The 17,482-nt window shown below is 44.7% G+C and overlaps 1 protein-coding gene across 1 annotated transcript; it reads left to right on the top strand.

The window, feature by feature from the left end:
• The first annotated feature begins 125 nt into the window (after window positions 1–125).
• On the top strand, window positions 126–17,482 carry WBP11 (WW domain binding protein 11). The gene is made up of 12 exons (XM_090042795.1): window positions 126–257; window positions 1,930–2,044; window positions 2,504–2,535; window positions 3,166–3,259; window positions 3,735–3,931; window positions 5,913–6,046; window positions 7,267–7,466; window positions 9,957–10,148; window positions 11,166–11,267; window positions 13,485–13,814; window positions 15,381–15,563; window positions 16,364–17,482. Exons 2-12 carry the CDS (start codon window positions 1,981–1,983, stop codon window positions 16,795–16,797), a joined length of 1,962 nt encoding a protein of 653 aa, XP_089898921.1. The 5' UTR covers window positions 126–257; window positions 1,930–1,980; the 3' UTR covers window positions 16,798–17,482.

The following is a 17,482-nucleotide window of genomic DNA, read 5'->3' as shown; positions in this document are numbered from 1 at the left end:
CCACCCAATGGGTCCCCGGCCTCGTTTTCTGCACTCCCGCCGTCACCATGGAGACCCCCGGCAGGGGGTGCTCCTCTACCCCGCAGGCTCGCAGCCGGGGCGCCGCGCGCCCGAGGCCGGTTTCCGGCGGGGCCTGGAAGAGGTTCCGGGTCAGGGCGGAAGTGGCGGGCGGCTGCGACTCATGCGAAATGGCGGCGGGGGCGTCCGTGCCGGGAAACCCGCGGCGGTAGGAAGGATCTGCTGCCCGCCCGCCGAGGGTGAGCGCCCCGGGGGGGGGGCACAGGCGGGTGTTGCCGAGCCGTATCCCCTCCCCCCGCGCGTGGCCCTCGGCGGAGCCGGCTCGTGCCGGGCCGGGCGCTCGGCGGCCCGTTGGGTTCCGGCATCTCTGTTGAATGAAGCGGCTCCTGCCTCAGCTGGGACGTGAGCGCGGGGCAGGGGCTGGCGGACCCTTGCGCGGCCCGGGTGTGGGCGGCGAAGGCAGCGGGCCCGGCAGCCAGGGGGCAGCGTCTCTGCTCAGCCTTGCGGCGGCTCACGGGAGCGGCTGAATTGGTTCCCTGCAGGGCCTAGCCTGGCAGGCCAGGCCGCGCTCTCCCTTCCGGGGGCTCCCCGCGCATCTAGGTGCTGCCGCTTCTCCGCTGCCAGATTTTGGTGCCTGTGGGAAGCCCCGTGGGCCGGGTGACATGGCACCGGGCTCTGCAGGCTGAAGGTTGACCCCCCTCTCTCCCTTCCTTCATAGGAGGGTTTTGACCCAACTTCTGAGGTGTTATGTTCAGCTTGGTGCTAATTTCCATTGGCATATTTGGATGTGAGGCAGGAGCTTGGGTTGTTTCATTAAAATATGGCCTTTGGTGTTGGGCAGGAATTCCTGTGTCAGGGGCTTCTGGTTTTTGTGAAAACGAGGAGGAAAGTGGAGACACAGGGACCCCTAATCATCAATTCAGGAGGGAGGTGGTCCCTCACTGAGAAAATGTCTCAGTGGATGTCTTGAGGTTAAAGAACAGATCGATGGCATCAGTTAATACTTTCTAACATAATGTTTCTTGTCTGCCAGGCCAGCCGAATTTAAGCTTGAAACCCTGAACAAACAAGCCAGCCTCAGAGAAGGGAGAAAATGTTAGTGGGAGAGTAGAGTACATGGGGTGCACAGAAATTGAGGGGTGGTGAGGAAATGGATCTCTTACTTGACTGTGCAGTGAGTTAGTCTGGAGGAAAAGGGAATGGGGGTATATGCAGAGTCCTTAGCATGGGTGTTGCGCAAAAAGCCTCAGGGGTGTTAGACTGGGGCAAAGGAAGTGCGCAAGAGCCCCTGGTGTGAAAGGGGAGCACCTGGAGTGAAATGGAATTACATAGGAAACAGGTAGTAATGGAAAAAAAGCAAGGAGCAGTGCACTAGTCAGTGCAGTGCACTTGGCAGAAGCAGCAGTATGCAAAACTCATCTGTAAATACAAACAATATGCTTAAAGTGTGGGTTGTGGGAGTTGCTTGTTGATAAAATGGTGTAGTTATCTTGCTTTGTCTATGTGCTAGAGGGAATGGGTGCAAGCATATTCCCATGACATCCTTCAGATCACATCACAGCTGCTTTGCAGTAACTGCCTATGTGTGTGCCCTTACTGGGTGCAAAATGACTTCCCACTAAAAATGTGTGGGTAAGCAGAAGCTACTTTGTATTTATTGTGTGGTAAGATCATACATGTGGGTAGTTATATGGTGCATTATAAGTTCACACTTCTTACTTCACAGGATTTGTTTGTGCATCCGTACCTGGGGTTTGCGTGCAGTTGCATTCTGCACATTCATGAGAGCTAGGATTTAAAGACATGATGGTTACTGACAGCAGCTATTAGTTTGGTGAAGGAGAAAGGAAGAATAGGAGCATGCTCATCATTACTGACAGATAGAATTTGATGGTGTGGATTTATTTTCAGGTTACTCATCCATTTCTGAGGTGGCAGTGAAAAGAGAAAAAACAGGTCAAAATGGGGCGGAGATCTACATCCTCCACCAAGAGTGGGAAGTTCATGAACCCCACAGACCAGGCCCGTGAGTATCTAGAAAAATGCTTGACGTAGCATTCTGACTTTATCTCTGACAGATGGGAATGAAAAATAACTGAAGAATCAAGTCAAATTCCAGATTGAGTTCCTTTTTGCCTGTTCAGCACACAGATTGTTTCCATCTCCAGAGTATTTGTTGTTTTGTTAGAACTAAACTTAAACAATCGTTCTAATTAAACTTCTGCTTCCATTTTTGAGTGAGTGACTGACTGAATGTCTCTGCTTTTGGTGTGGGGACTGCTGTTGTTTGTCTTTCAAAATGTGTCTGAATTTTTTTTTTACTAAGCATATTTTTCTAGGACTGAGAAAAGAGGGGTGGATAGAACTGGTTTTCAAATTAGCAAGCTGTTGAAAAACAGAACTGAAGTACTTGCAGAAGAAAAATGTTATGCTGGCTGGGTTTGACTGGCTTTTTTAAAGTTGTCTGTTTTCTTTCTTTCTGCAGGAAAGGAGGCCCGGAAGAGGGAGCTAAAGAAGGTAAGCCATTGTGTCAGCAACAGTATCGCTGTCCTGTTTGTTTCATGTTTCCAACAGCAGTGGACTTTAGGCAATGAGCAGACTGACTCCAGGCTTCTCAAAAGCCTTTCTATGTTGTGAAGATGCTGTCTTACTTAAAGGGATACTGCTAACCTAAGTCATGTTTTTGTCTGAAGTTTTTTTAACCCTAACCCCGCCCCCCCCGTCTGCTTTGTGCTTTTGGTGGCACTTTTCTGTTATTGGGGTTACTATGTCCCATTTGCTCAGTTTTCCCTTATGGTTCCTTTGGTAAGGTAACATGGAAGAAGAAAACCTTAATAAATGCGGGAGCAATTATGTTGAGATGGCAGAACTGGAGGAGGAGGTGTCTTGAAAGTATCCAAGATACTCCTCAAGTTATATTAGTGTCAGAAGTTGGTTAAAAGTCCTTCTAGGTATGTTATGTGATTGGTACTTTAAGGTGCTTGGAAATCTCTCTCTCTCTTTTCTCTCGGTTGTACGGTGTTTCTCCCATATTTAGAAGTCACAGGATTCTAAATTTTAGACAGAAGTTTATGATACCATAGGTTGCATTCATTTCCCAATTAACATAGAGTGACACTCTTTCTATCTCTTTATTCTCTGTTATAGAACAAAAAACAGAGGATGATGGTACGAGCAGCTGTATTAAAGATGAAGGATCCTAAGCAGATCATCCGGGACATGGAAAAATTGGATGAGATGGGTGAGTGTGTAGCATCTGGGAGACTTGTTTAGGGTGTGAGGAGATCAGGAAACATCAGACAGAATGATAGTCCCCTGCGTTAATCCCCTAAATGTTTTTGTTTATATGAGCTTTTCTTTTTAAAAGCAATGGGGAGGGGGAGAGAGTTCTGTGGATGGGAAAGTTGTTCTTTTTGGACGTTTTGTGACCTTTTTTATGGTTATTGGAGAAGATGGATGGCTTAGGTATTTCAGTGAGAAGACAAACATGTAAGGGGAGTGTAGTTAATCTTGTCAGAATCTGAGCATGTATAAAGGAGTGGATCTATATAAGGCCTGGACACCTGGTGAAAAAATTATTCATCTTAAGGCCCTTGAAACATCATCCAAAGAGAGAGTGACATTTGTGAACATGCATGCAGTGTAATTCAGTTAACTAATCAGGATTCCTATTACAAGTTGTCCTTTTTTTTCCCTGGGCTTTTGTCCTGGATCAGAGTTTAACCCAGTACAGCAGCCACAGCTTAATGAAAAGGTGCTAAAGGACAAACGTAAGAAATTACGTGAGACCTTTGAGCGTATCTTGCGTCTCTACGAAAAGGAAAATCCTGACATATACAAAGAACTGCGCAAGCTAGAAGTGGAGTATGAACAGAAGAGATCACAGCTCAGCCAGTACTTTGATGCTGTCAAGGTAACATCACTCATGGTTATGGGCATATGACACTGATAGTTCTTTTGCTTTGTTCCTTGTTTACATGTGGCTGTTACAAAGGAGAAGTGTTTTGTGAAAGACTGTTTTTGATACTCAACCCTTTCCATGCTGAGCATTTTAATTAGGCTACGTAGCTTATGCTTTGGCTGCCTCTGTGCTCCTGTGTGGTATTGGATTTAATTTATAGGATGACTTTGCTATAGCTTGAACAGCACACGCCCTGGTATCTAACTACTTTCTTTGCCTTGGCTCGTAAGATATTTTTCACACTATACTGTAGATTTTGTCTTAAAACTTTGTTAATCCATATGCTTAGGGGAATGAACTTGTATCTCAGCCTATCAGTGTTTCTGATGGTCCCCTTCATTGAGTCCCTAAACTTTGAGCTGATCATCTGTAGATGAAGGGGGGATTTAATAGCAGCCTGCAGTTACCTGAAGTGTGGTTCCAAGGAGGATGGCACTAGACTGTTCTCAGTGGTGGCAGATGACAGAATAAGGGGCAGTGGTGTTAAGTTACAGCAAGGGAAGTTTGTTATATCAGTGGTTCTCAACGTATTTGCCATAGTAGGCTACACTTGATCTCAATGTGTTATGTGGGTTGCACCTACACAGCTTACTTCCTGTGTATCCATTTAAAAATGTTTTAACAGGATGTCACATGGGACACAGCAGTGTGCTGATTGGACTGCATATGGGCCATAGGTTGAGAACCACTGGGTTAGATATTAGGAAAACCTTTCTCACTAGGATGGTAGTAAAGTGCTGGAACAGGTTACCCAGAGAGATGGTGGAATCTTCATCCTTGGAGGTTTTGAAGACCTAGCTAGCTTTGGCTGGAAAGATCTAGTTGAGGATGGTCCTGCTTTGAGCAGGGGAGTGGACTAGATGCCTCCTGAGTTCCCTTCCAACCTAATTTCCTGTGAGTCTATGCAGTGTTCCTTTGCAATGTACAAATTCCTATAGCTGCTGCTATTCCCACCTACTTAGGAATCTTTGCTTTGTGGGCTGAAAATCTTTAAGCTTGACCAGGCTTTGATTTGAATAGGGTAGGCTTTTCCACAGGCAGACTCTGTGTGAGACCTTGCCATTAGGGACCTTAGGGTGAGATTACACATTAGAGTTAGCAGGTGCTAATCCTAAAGAATGTTAGCCTGTGTTAAGGTTAACTAGTGCTAGTGATCAGTCATGGGATTAATACCTTTTCTAATGTGCACTACTCAGACCTGCTGCTAGAAGGCTGGTGAGCTGCAAGTTTACTCTGTAGCTGCCTTGGTCTCTGGCTCTCTAGCCAGAGTATAGGCTGCGGAGGAGGGTGGTGAGGGCCCTCCAATGTCACTTGGATCTCCTGCTCCACCCCCAAAGCAGCCTGTTACCCTCTTCCCTCCAAGCCCTGGATTCTCCACTCGTGGATCACTGCCCTGGCATCCCAGTTGGCCCAAGATCAGTGGTGGTTAGTGGTGGGGAATCCCCCTCCCTGCCTGCTTCCAGGCTCCCTGCAGCCTGTGCCACCCCAGTGAACCTGTATCCACGGGGCCCTGCAGCTGGCGGTCAGCTCCTTGGCCCCTCAGTTGCTAGGGGCCTAGCTCAACTTCCAGCCCCTCAGTTGCTAGGGGCCTAGCTCAAAGATAATTCTGGTCTGGAGTGGTGTAACTTTTTGAGATGCCAAAAGAGCACTTAGCACTAGTTAACAAACCTTAATGTGTGGTCATTCAGGTTTTTAATTGCTCTTAGTCTGATCTGATTTTAATGTGTAATCTCATCCTCAGTTTTTTCATATCTCTGATCTTCAAAGATCTGTTCAAGGAACAGATGCGGAGTAATGTATCTTTGAAATACTCACCTTTGTTGATAGTTATCAACACCCTTCCTTTCACATTCTGAAGTGAGGAGGGTGCGTGATATTCTGTTACCTCTACCTCCTGCATGGTTAACCTGCCTGCTGTTTATAATTCTCCCAGAATGCCCAGCACGTTGAAGTGGAAAGTATTCCCTTGCCAGACATGCCTCATGCCCCCTCCAACATCCTCATACAAGACATCCCCTTACCTGGAGCCCAACCACCTTCTATCCTCAAGAAAACATCAGCTTATGGGTAAGAAGGAAATGTCCTGAAGGGATAACAAAATCTGTTGGGTGGAAAGAGGGTGAGTGGGAAGCAACAGCTAGAGGAAGAAATGATAATAGAAGTCCTTAGTAAATGGTGAATATAGAGTGCTGTCGGTATTTCATCTCCACTCCAAACCTTTCTTTCCATTCTTTCTGTTTAAAAGTCTGCTCTGTGCCTTAATTTCAGTTACAATAAATGTCTGTCTCTAGTCTTTTGTAGGGCTGTGCAAAGCTTCGGATCATGATTCAGATTTGGAGGCAATTCAGAGCCTGAATCTATGAATCCGAATTGAATTGCGGGAAGCTTTAGGCCAGGCTTGTCCAACATGTGGCCCTCCAAGCTGTTTTCTGAGGCCTGAGGTGCTGCGATGGGAAACGAAATAAACACTGTATTTTCGTTTCGGGGGGTGGGGGGAGGATGTGATACCACTTCCTGTGAGGTCTTTGAATATGGCTTGCCGGCCTACTGGGTGATAAAAAGTTTGTGATCTGGCCCCACATTCAGAAAAGTTGGACACCCCTGCTTTAGGCTTTCTGAATTGATTTGGAGATTCAGCCATAGGGTATAATGGGGAATCAATGAAATAGCTATAATTTTGTTGTCTTTTGGTTGATTCAGATGAAACTTGCAGGGATGGTAGTGTCTGCTGAGAGCCTGACACGTGCCAAATTTCAAGGTGATAGGTGTAGGGGTTTCTGGGAAAATACACCCCAAAATTTTGAAGACAAAACTTATGTCGTGTGTGTTAAGCCACAGTGGGGTGAAAACTACAGAGATGATAGCTCTTACTGAGGCCACAAAGCCTGCCAAGTTTCAAGGAGGTAGGAGCAGGGGCTTGGGAGAAACTGCACCTCAAGCTGCAGATGAGCAGAACTCTTGACAGGGTGACACTGTGTGTTAAGGTGCAGCAGGCTGAAAGCTGCAGGCCTGCTAGGCCCTGCTGTGGCCATGAAGCCTGCCAGCTGTCAAGGAGATAGGTGCAGGGGTTCTGGGTGCTGGGGCCCTGCACCTCTAGGTGCTGACGGTCAAAACTCGTGCCATGGGTTCTTGTGCAACTGTGTCTGCCTGGGGGGGGGGAACTACTGCAGGCCTGCTTTATTCTTTTTACCAATTTCCCTGTATGTGCATAAAAGGTTTTCTTGAAGGTGCTTTATAAGGAAGGGAGCAGAGACTTTCATGTTTATCTCTGTCCTTTTTTATTTCAGACCTCCAGTCCGGTCCATTTCTGTACTTCCTCCTCTAGGACTTGGTGTTCCACGATTACCCCCAGGCAGGAAGCCTCCTGGGCCACCCCCAGGGCCACCCCCACCACAGGTCCTGCAGATGTATGGCCGGAAAGTGGGCTTTGCTTTGGACATGGCTCCTCGGAGACGAGAGGAGGAGATTTCTTATGGTTCTGACACAGGTAACAAGCTACTGCTTCTCCCAGTCTTCATGTTAGCCTTTCACTAAAGATGCTTTTCAGGTTATATTTTTCATCCTTTCTTTATTTCTCTTTGATAGTATTACAGGGCAGCTGTACAGTTTGGTTCATATTGACATTGCATTTGTTTTAGAGAGAATATGTATGCTTACATTACCTGATCCTGGCTTTTACAGGGTCATAGAGAATTGACATACTGTACAAAAACCTGAAATTCTTATGCTGTTGAATTGGAAGTACTTTTCTGCTCTTGAAAGATTATGCACTGGTTCTCTTTTTGTTAATGCCAGTATGCTGCATTTGGTAATTTTATCAGTGGATTCAACGTGAGCTTCACTTTTAACAGTTGATGATGATGCCAGTTACAACATTTGGATTTTTGGTTTGCCATTGGTGCTGTTGAATTGGGGGTGTGTGTGGGGAATTCTCTTGTGGGTTTGACTGGGTTGCAGAATTGTAGGGATCCTGCATTTGAGAACATCCCCCAGAGAAGCTTCTCAGCTGAAAACTTACAACCTCTTCCAGAAAAAAATTCTACATGTAAATCCCATACATGCTATTGGTAAGAACAGCGCTAAGGGGGAAACTGATCGTACCCTCCAGTTTTGTACCATTCTGCAGGATCTTCAGGAATGTTTGTGAGCACCGTATAACTGAGTAGGTTTCACTGTTTTGCAGATCTTTTCTCTTTACAGGCATAACAATTGTCAGCAGGGGGCCAGAAAAGATAAAAATAGGGTGGATAACGAGGCAATTTCAAAAGAGAAGAAATTGATAAACAGAAATGAATGGTGAATTTTAGGTGCTGGTTAGCTAGTAGCCAAAAATAGCCTGGTAGTTAGTTGGTAACCAGGCCAAAAGAAATGAGATTCCTGTCTTAGAATTGTTTTCATAGATTCATAGATGTAGGGTCAGAAGGGACCTTGTAGAGCCTCTAATCTGACCCCCTGCAGCAGAAAGAACTGGGCTCAAATGACCCCAGCTAGGTAAACGTCAAGCCTCCTCTTAAAGACCCCCAAGGTAGGAGCCAGCACCGCTCCCTTGGAAGTTGGTTCCAGATCCTAGCCGCCCTGACTGAAGTAGTGCCTCCTAATGTCTAGTCTAAACCTACTCTCTAACAACTTCATGGCAATTATTCCTTGTTACTCTGGGAGGCGCTTGGGGGAACAAGGTCTCTCCCAATCCCTGCTGGTCCCCCCTAGTAAGTTTATAGATGGCCACCAGGACCCTTCTTAGCCTTCTCTTATGAAGGCTGAACAGGTTAAGGTCCTGTAGTCTCTCCTCATATGGTCTGCCCTGCTGTCCCTGGATCATGTGAGTGGCCCTCCTTTGGACCCTCTCAATGCTGTCCACATTCTTTCTGATGCGCGGCACCCAGAACTGGAGGCAGTACTCCAGCTGTGACTTGACCAGTGTTGCATAGAGGAGGAGGATCACCTCCTTGGCCCTGCTTGTGATGCATCTGTGGGTGCACGACAAGGAGTGATTAGCCCTACTGACCGTGTCTTCTCATTGTCAGCCCATGTTCATCTTGGAGTCAATGACTCCAAGATCTGTTTTTGCCACTGTGCTTTCAACAAGGGAGTTCCCCAGCCTATAGGTATGCTGCTGGTTCTTACTGCCCAAGTGCAGCACCCTGCATTTGTCAGTATTGAATCCCATCCTATTTTCATTTGCCCACTCCTGTAACCTGTCCAGGTCCGGCTGTAATCTGTCCTTCCCTTCTAGCCTGCCCACCTCACCCCAAATCTTAGTGTCGTCTGTGAATTTAAACAGGGTGCTTTTCACCCCGTTGTCCAGTTCGCTAATAAAGAAATTGAACAGTGCAGGCCCAAAGACTGAGCCCTGGGGGACTCCACTGCCCACTTCCCTCCAGGTCTAATATCACCCGTCCACCACCACTCTCTGAGTATGTTCCCTCAGCCAACTTGCAATCCATCTGACTGTAGGCATCAGTGCCACAGTTGCGTAGCTTTTTAATGAGAATGGGGTGGGAGACGGTGTCAAAGGCCTTCCTGAAGTCCAGAAAGACTACATCCACCATGACATCTGCGTCCAATGATTTTGTGACCTGATCGTAGAAGGCAATCAGGTTGGTCCGACAGGATCTGCCCCTAATGAAACCACGCTGGTTGCCCTTGAGCATCATCCCTGCTGCTGGCCCATCACAAATGTGCTCCTTGATAATCTTTTCAAATAGCTTCCCCAGGATTGAAGTAAGACTTCCTGTCCCTCCTTCTTCCTACATCACAACTTCTGATAGTAAAGAGAAGTCACTTGTTTTTGAAGTTAGTATCTGATAGAATAATGTTACTTAATTGTCTCTTACGTTGCTGTAGACTCTGAAAGGATGTTTTATGGACAATGAATCCCTTCCTTGTTGGAATGGGGTTTGTCAGAAAATTGATTGAAATGAGCCTTCCACACTGGCATGGGGTTTTCTGGCTTTCTGATATTCTGCACTCTCTTCAGGCCAACGAGGACATGACGATGAAGTCTCCAGTACCAGTGAAGATGAAGGATACCCAGAAGACATGGATCAAGACAAGCATGATGAGAGCAGTGATGACAGTGATAGCGACAGGTCAGATGCAGATAGTGATGGTGATGAGTTCCTACATCGTGACAATGACAAGGAAAGGGACGGTGGAGAAGAAAAGAAAGGTGTGTAGTGAGAGGTTATAACTTGAAAAGTGACTAAAAATGACAATATCTTACTGAACAGTTCAGCTTGGTTGATGTGTACATACAGGCTTTTGAGTTTGGCTTTCTGCCAAAAAGTCTGTTTTTGGATAGCTTTAAGAACCATGCCATTCTATTTTGTATAATGACTGAATTATTACTGTGGTTTTAACTGCAGAATATTTATTATTGTGATTAATGTATCAGGAGGAACCCAGCTATATTTTTAAGATCCAGGATGAATGAATATTCAGACTCTGTTATTCTTTAAAAAAAAAAAAAAAGACACAACAGCATTTTAAAGCTAAAGCGTTTGGTCAGAAACTTGTACCATGCAACTTTGAGTCTGAATCAAGGGCATAACCCCACTTTAATGACTTGAAAAGTCTCAATGCACATAAACTTCAAATTAATCTGTAATACAGAAAGGCTTCTTAGAAAAGACACTTAGCTATTGATTCTAATAGTTTTGAGTGGAAGTAAAAAACAAAACAAAACCCACAAACCTATTTACCTATATGGTAGCAAATTTTAAGTTAGTAGAAAGTCAAGAGGCTAATAATATTAAGATTTGTTATTGTTTTGAAAACTATGGCTACTGACAGAAGTGAACAAACCCCCCACAAAAAACAGCGCTTTGCTGGAAAAGGAATTGTGTTAGTTTAACCTGGTGCTCCAACATCTGTATAGATCTGGCACTTCAGCAGGGCTTTTTGGCATTTTTATCTAAAATTGATTCATTTAGCTATCAGATAAATCCCAAAAAGCCCCACTGAAGTGCCCAGTCTATATGGATGTTGGGCGAGCTGGTTCAAACTAATGAAATGCCTCCTTTGAGCATGCGCTGCATTCAGTGTGGGGGTATGCCAAGCTTAAAGTGGTGTTTTTTCACATATGTAAGTAGTCTCTGTATTTAAGGTGCTACTCACATCGGAATAAAACTCTTTATTTTCTCATGTGTGTTGAATCCGTCTTCACCCCACCCCCCCATCTTTGTAGGTCACAGTGTGCGGTTTGCTGACATGCCTGGCAAGTCACGGAAAAAGAAAAAGAACATGAAAGAATTGACTCCCCTTCAGGCCATGATGCTGCGAATGGCAGGTAAATAGTTGGGTATCTTAGCAGGTTATCAACATTGGAACTTGTATCTCTCTAGTTGCCTTACAGTGAGAGAGCCTCCCAGTGAAAATTTCCTTATTCACACGCTATGCATAAAGGTCAGGATATTACAGAAATAACAGAAGGAAATGAGTTAAGGAAAATCAGTTAAGAAATTGCTTCTAGCAGTTAAAGAGCATATAGTGGTTTAATTTCCTCAGGGTAGTTGTTGAAGCATTGAGTTGAATATGAAGGACAGAGAAAGCTTTTTGACTTAACAAAGGAAAAAAACCAACAACACTATCCACTCCTGTATCTTAAAGACAAGCTTTTAAAAAATGGCCTGCATTAACAATGAAGGCAGAAACTCTCTTGATACTTAGAAGGGTCTTTTCCCCAAGGCTACAATAATGTACATGTGCCAGACCATCAGTCATCCTCTTTCTGCGTACACGTCTCTCTCTTGCCTCTTCAGTTTCAGCTTTTTGTTGCTGTTATCAGAAAGTGTTCTTGCAGAGTCTAAACAGGAATGGGCACTATCAACCAAAGAGCATGTATCTGATGGAGGGTGTGGTAAGGGATGATAGAAGAACAGTGGTACTGGGTGCATGTATACGTGCACTGGACTGCACAGTAACTGTCGTCACTGTGCAGTCGTAGTGTCACATGGGTCATTTCCAACGCTACTGTGCAGTAGCAACCAGCTACTACACAGTAGTGTCAGTGTCATGGTTTGCGCTTGCCAACACTACATTGCTTTAGCAGCGAGCTACGGCGATGTTGCGTCTCGCGTAGTTGTGCTCATTGCCTATACACACGTTTTACTTATCTGAGCAAAGTAAATGGGTGCTTTTAAAATGTTTTAATTATAATTGTAGCCATAACTTCAGGTTTTACTGTTTGTTGCAATATCGATATACAAAAGTTAACTTTAAGTTGATTAAAAAAAATCTGGACACATCACTTGAATAGACTGTAGGGTGTGTATTAACTAGGTAAAACTATTAGCTTGTGTTAATGTGTGGCTTTAACTTTAGAAATTAAGCATCAGGAAAGTCATAAATTAAGATTTCTAAAGCAAACTTATTTCTGGACAAGTTGCACATTTTCCTGCTTTTTGTGACATCAAGTATAAAGTAAAAAAAAGGTACACTGGGAATGTGCTATTGGCTGGCCTGTTTAAGCTAACTTTTTGTAGTCGGCAGAAATTCCAAAGTATCCCTTCGCTGATTGTGTAATTCTGCTTTGCAGTTACTGTTTAATAACTGATTTATTTAGTCTATGACTGGTTGTTTTAAACAGATAATGGAAAGTACTATGTGAATTAAGAATGGCAGAGTTGAAGTTGCTGAAGGAACCTTAGTTTTTCTGCTTGGTTAATTTTTCAACCTTAAATGAAGAAAACTTAGATTAGTGAAAAGCTAACATCTTTAAGAGGAGGAAAGAGGGAGCAAATTTAAAACTGAATTGTTACCCACTAATTTAAAGTCTTTTACTATTAATAAGCCTAGTTTGAACACGGGCAACTTAACATTTTTTTTCCTACATTAATGCCACATTTGCATTAAGTTAAGTTTCCTCTCTTTCACTCCTTAGAGCATTTAAATCTTTTAAAAAGAAACTATTTGTGCACAAGGGGTGAAGGGAGGGCGGGAAAATTTCTAGATTGTTTTATAGTTCGAGTGATGGCATCAGTTTACAATAATATTCCCCTAAGAAATATTTTGCATACTTTGGTGGAAACCAAAGCAGGTGTTAGTAAGTCCTGAAAATATAGTACTAGTGAGTTCCATTAGGATCCTTTTACTGTATGTTTTCTATGGTGTCTAAATTATATCAGTTTATTCACCATTAGTGTGGGATAAGGATTTCTTTCCCCTTATACCATGTAGTCCGGTTTTTCTGTGGTGTTGTGATAGTAGTAGCTATGAGTTGATTAATACAGGAGTGGCCAACCTGTGGCATAGGTGCCACAAATGGTATGGGGAGACTGGGGAGGGGGTAGGCAGCTCAGTGGCAGATAGGGCAGGAAACAGAATGTAGAGCATCAGATCAGCTGGGGAACACAGGGCAGGAAATGGGAACCTGAGCTGCAGGTTGGGGAAGGGAAAGGGATTAGTGGCAGTTGGTGAGAGCAGGGAGCAGGGTTCATTTGTGGCGCACCTATCAAAAAGGTTGCCCCCCTCCATTACTACATTGTCTCTTTTTTTTTGTCTTCAGGTCAGGAAATTCCAGAGGAAGGCCGAGAAGTGGAGGAATACTCGGAAGAGGAGGATGATGATGAGGAGGACTCGGAAACTGAAGACACATCATCATCACAACAACAACAACAACAACAACAACAACACACAGAGGAGTCTCTGACTGAGACTGGATCATCTACTGCAGCTGCCCAGCCCCAGCCACAGCAGCAACCACCACCACAGCCTGTTCCTCCAACTCAGATACAGGCACCTCCTATGCCTGGGCCACCTCCACTAGGACCACCTCCTGCCCCTCCTCTGCGACCCCCAGGGCCACCCACTGGCCTTCCTCCTGGCCCTCCACCAGGTGGGTCATTTGACTGTTTTCATTTAATGTAGTTTGTAGACTTTCAGCTGTGCAGAGGTCACTTAGCTGTTCCTCAGCCAGCTACAATTGCCACCATTCTAGGAGTGTTTCATATCTTGCTAAGAGAGAATAAGTCTTGCACCATAAATTCAATTTTAGGCTTCCTTAATTAATTGCCAAGCAAGAGAACCAAATACTGCTGGTTCTGCAGTGTGAGCGCGTGTTTCATTAGGAATTGGAGGGATATAGCAACACAATTTGCGTGGGTAAATGGGGTCACAACTGAACTCAGTTGGGGCAGTTGGCTTAGAAACGAAATTCCCTGAATTATTTAACTGCATTAAATTCCAAGAAGAAAATAGGCTGTTATAGAGGTAGGACATTTAGGACTTTGTTTATAATTATCCTGCTATTGTGTTTCTGAGCCACATATAAGAAGTATAAAGAGGATTTTGATGAGCAAGAGCAAGGCATGTCCTGTCACCATCCCTCCTTTTAAAAGTCAGCTGCATGCACTCACCTTTACTGTTCTTGTGCGATCAGAAATGTCTGTCTGTCATTTCAGCAGGAGAAACAAAATCCAGAATGAAAAGTCCTCCAGTACACTTGTCTTTAGCTGTTTAAATATGGGCAAATAAACTTACTGAAGTATATGGGAAGGAAGGAGTGTAGCTGATGAGTCTAGAGTCTCAATCTCAATGAACAGGGAAATATGGGTATTGGATCATAATTATTTTGGAATTAGGTTGAGTTCAAGATCATTTGAGCAGCACCATGTTTGAGATGGTGACACCAAAGAAAGGAGAATTTCTTTTTTTTTTCTTTCTTCTCTTTTGACTCTGGGCTGTGTTGTAGCATATTAATTCAATAACTACTTACAAGAACAGTGATAGCCATTAAATAAAGATGATAGGCCTGCCAGCCTATTTAATCTACACAAAAAAGATTTGGGATCCTGATTTGAAAGAATCCTGATTTGGGATCAGGAAGAATATTCCCTCCATTTCGTTCCCACAGTCAGTACCATGGTCAGATGGATTTTACCCTTTTTTGCTTAAGTAGTTGGCTTTGACTATTGTTGGAGATGAACCATCAGAAGTGATGAGCCATTGGTGCCATCTAGCAATAGCACTGTAGTCTTTTAAGACAATGTTCTTGATTGCTTTTCAGTTAAGAGACTTCTTGTGGCTCCATGACAGCAAACAGCTGTTTAAAGTGATACTTTCATATTCTTGCCTGTAAAAGTGTTCACATGGGTTTGCTGGGTTGCTAGAAAAAGTTATATGTTGAGCATAGTTCAGCACTTGAATTAGGTTGAGTTGGGTAAGAAGTGAACAATAAAAAAGGGCCCGTATGCCTGAAAAAGGTCAAGATAGCATGTGACCTCTGAGGGATCAGAGACTTGTGTGTGTACCTGAGATGCTGGAAGATCTGTTTTAAAAACTAAGGGTGTGCTGATATTGGACAAAGCTCATCTTAGAGATGATGTTAACTCTTGACCAGAGGGTGGTTTTTCACTCGCTCCCCCCAACTCATGACCTAACTTGTTCCTTTTTACATTATCAGGGGCCCCTCCATTCTTGAGACCACCTGGCTTGCCAGGACTGCGTGGACCTTTACCACGACTCTTGCCACCAGGACCTCCACCCGGCCGACCTCCTGGCCCTCCACCAGGCCCACCTCCAGGTCTACCACCTGGTCCTCCACCACGGGGCCCCCCACCTCGCCTGCCCCCTCCGGCACCCCCAGGTAAAATTTTCCTCTCTTTGTTTCTACTCATTTACAGTCTCTTGTTTAAATCCTTTCTGCTAGTCGAGCCATTTCACAGAGTGGGGAGAAAAGGACTTTCCCAGTGCCCTGGACAAACAAAGTAAATAGTGTCATAATACTGGTGTGCCCCCATTCAGTCTGTCACTAAAACATGGCTTGGAGAAGTCTTCCCCTTTACATTAAGTCTCTGGGAGATATCACTTCCTCAACAAGAACACTTCTGTTACTATTCCATGCGGACTTATCTCAGGAAGTTTAAGTTCCTTTGCTACCACAGGGTCTAAGTTTGTACTCTGCTGTGTCATAAAGCTATTCTAAAATGTCCTTGCACTGACCTCCCTCTTGGAATTCTTATTTCAGTAGCAGGCCTTTTTTGAAGCAGGGTAGAGTTTATACTCCCTGATTAGTTTTGTGATGTAACTGAGTTTCTTATAGGTATGTGATGGGAAGCTAAGTTTCATGTGCTTTGTGCTCAAGCACGTCATATCTAAGAGGAATGTGAAAGAGGGTAGGATGCAGCATTTCTGGGCTTTTAAGCTCTGGTGAGGGACATTATGCCTGTCTGGAATTTCCCATTGTAAGTGTTTGTGTACGTTGTTCCTAATGGAGATCAAGCTGATGTTGAGGGGCTTGAAGGCAACTGGTAATGTCACCTTGTAATGCTGTCCAATTTATTGGCCCCCTTTCAACCTATGAGCTTGCTCTAAACCCGTGCCAAGTGTTCCTTCGGGCACTTAGCAGAACAGAGAGCTAGCTTAGACTTTCTGTTCCCCATACAGGTATTCCTCCACCTCGCCCGGGCATGTTGCGTCCACCCTTGGTGCCTCCCTTAGGACCTGCCCCACCCGGGCTTTTTCCACCAGCACCTATTCCAAACCCAGGGGTGCTGAGTGCCCCGCCCAGTTTGATCCAGCGCCCCAAGGCTGATGACACCAGTGCAGCCACCATTGAGAAGAAAGCCACAGCAACTATCAGTGCCAAGCCACAAATCACCAACCCCAAGGCAGAGATTACTCGCTTTGTGCCCACTGCTTTGCGAGTGCGTCGTGAGAACAAAGGTGCGTCTGCTGCCTCCCAGAGGAAACCAGATGATGAGCCTGCTCTTCCATTAACCAAAGCGACTCCTAAGGCTGGATCCTCTGCCCCTGTCTCTGTTCAGACAAAGGATGATGTGTATGAAGCCTTCATGAAGGAAATGGAAGGGCTCCTGTAACTTAGTCTGTTTGCAGTCAGCCCTCCTACTTGCTGAGCTGTGATCAGACTACCATGAGGGAGGAAGAGGATCCTCCTGACTGCAATGATTGGGTTGGAGGGCATGTGTTAAATGTAGCTGCCTTACCCGGAGGTTAACTTATCAAGAGTCTCTAAGTAGAGACCATTACATGTGGGGTGTGGCAGGGAAGCCCCTTTAGAGCCAGAATTTCCACTTCTAGCTTGGTGGGGAGGAGACTTAATGTCTGGAAGGTGACCCTGGTAAAAGGCCTTTCTTGGGTCCTTTATCATTGTGGGAATGAGGCTGTAATAGTGAAAGAAGGGGGAGTGTATCACACTCAATGGAACCCTTTTACTTCATGGATGCTTTGTGGTAGGGTAATGGCACAAATTCCTGAGGTACCAGAAATAAGCTGGTAACATTTCATATACAGACCTGATTGTCGGGTTTTTATGTTCCTTTTTGTTTTTTGTCCCTGTAAATATTTTATAGTACTATTTTTAGTTGCAGTGAAATGGATCAATCATTTTTTCTCCCAAGGGTGGGCAGGGAGGTAATTTGTTGCATATATTGTACACTGGAGTCTTGCACTCTGTCCCCTCTGCAACCATCTATGTGGTTTCCTGCTGACAGGAGAAACTTCATTCTGTCTCATGAAAGACAATAAATGTTCAGTGTATTAAGA

This window comes from Crocodylus siamensis, chromosome 4, assembly GCF_052110815.1.
Source record: "Crocodylus siamensis isolate JL-2025a chromosome 4, ASM5211081v1, whole genome shotgun sequence".
NCBI lineage: Eukaryota > Metazoa > Chordata > Crocodylia > Crocodylidae > Crocodylus > Crocodylus siamensis.
The sequence above is the reverse complement of the archived record's forward strand: the minus strand, read 5'-3'. Positions and strand labels throughout refer to the sequence as shown.

Bases quoted from the DNA above. Each gene is read 5' to 3' on its own strand.
- WBP11 (XM_090042795.1), top strand. From the start codon at position 1,981: ATGGGGCGGAGATCTACATCCTCCACCAAGAGTGGGAAGTTCATGAAC. The intron at 3,260-3,734 runs GTGAGTGTGTAG...GTCCTGGATCAG, and splicing joins GGAAAAATTGGATGAGATGG to AGTTTAACCCAGTACAGCAG. The intron at 11,268-13,484 runs GTAAATAGTTGG...TTTTGTCTTCAG, and splicing joins CATGATGCTGCGAATGGCAG to GTCAGGAAATTCCAGAGGAA.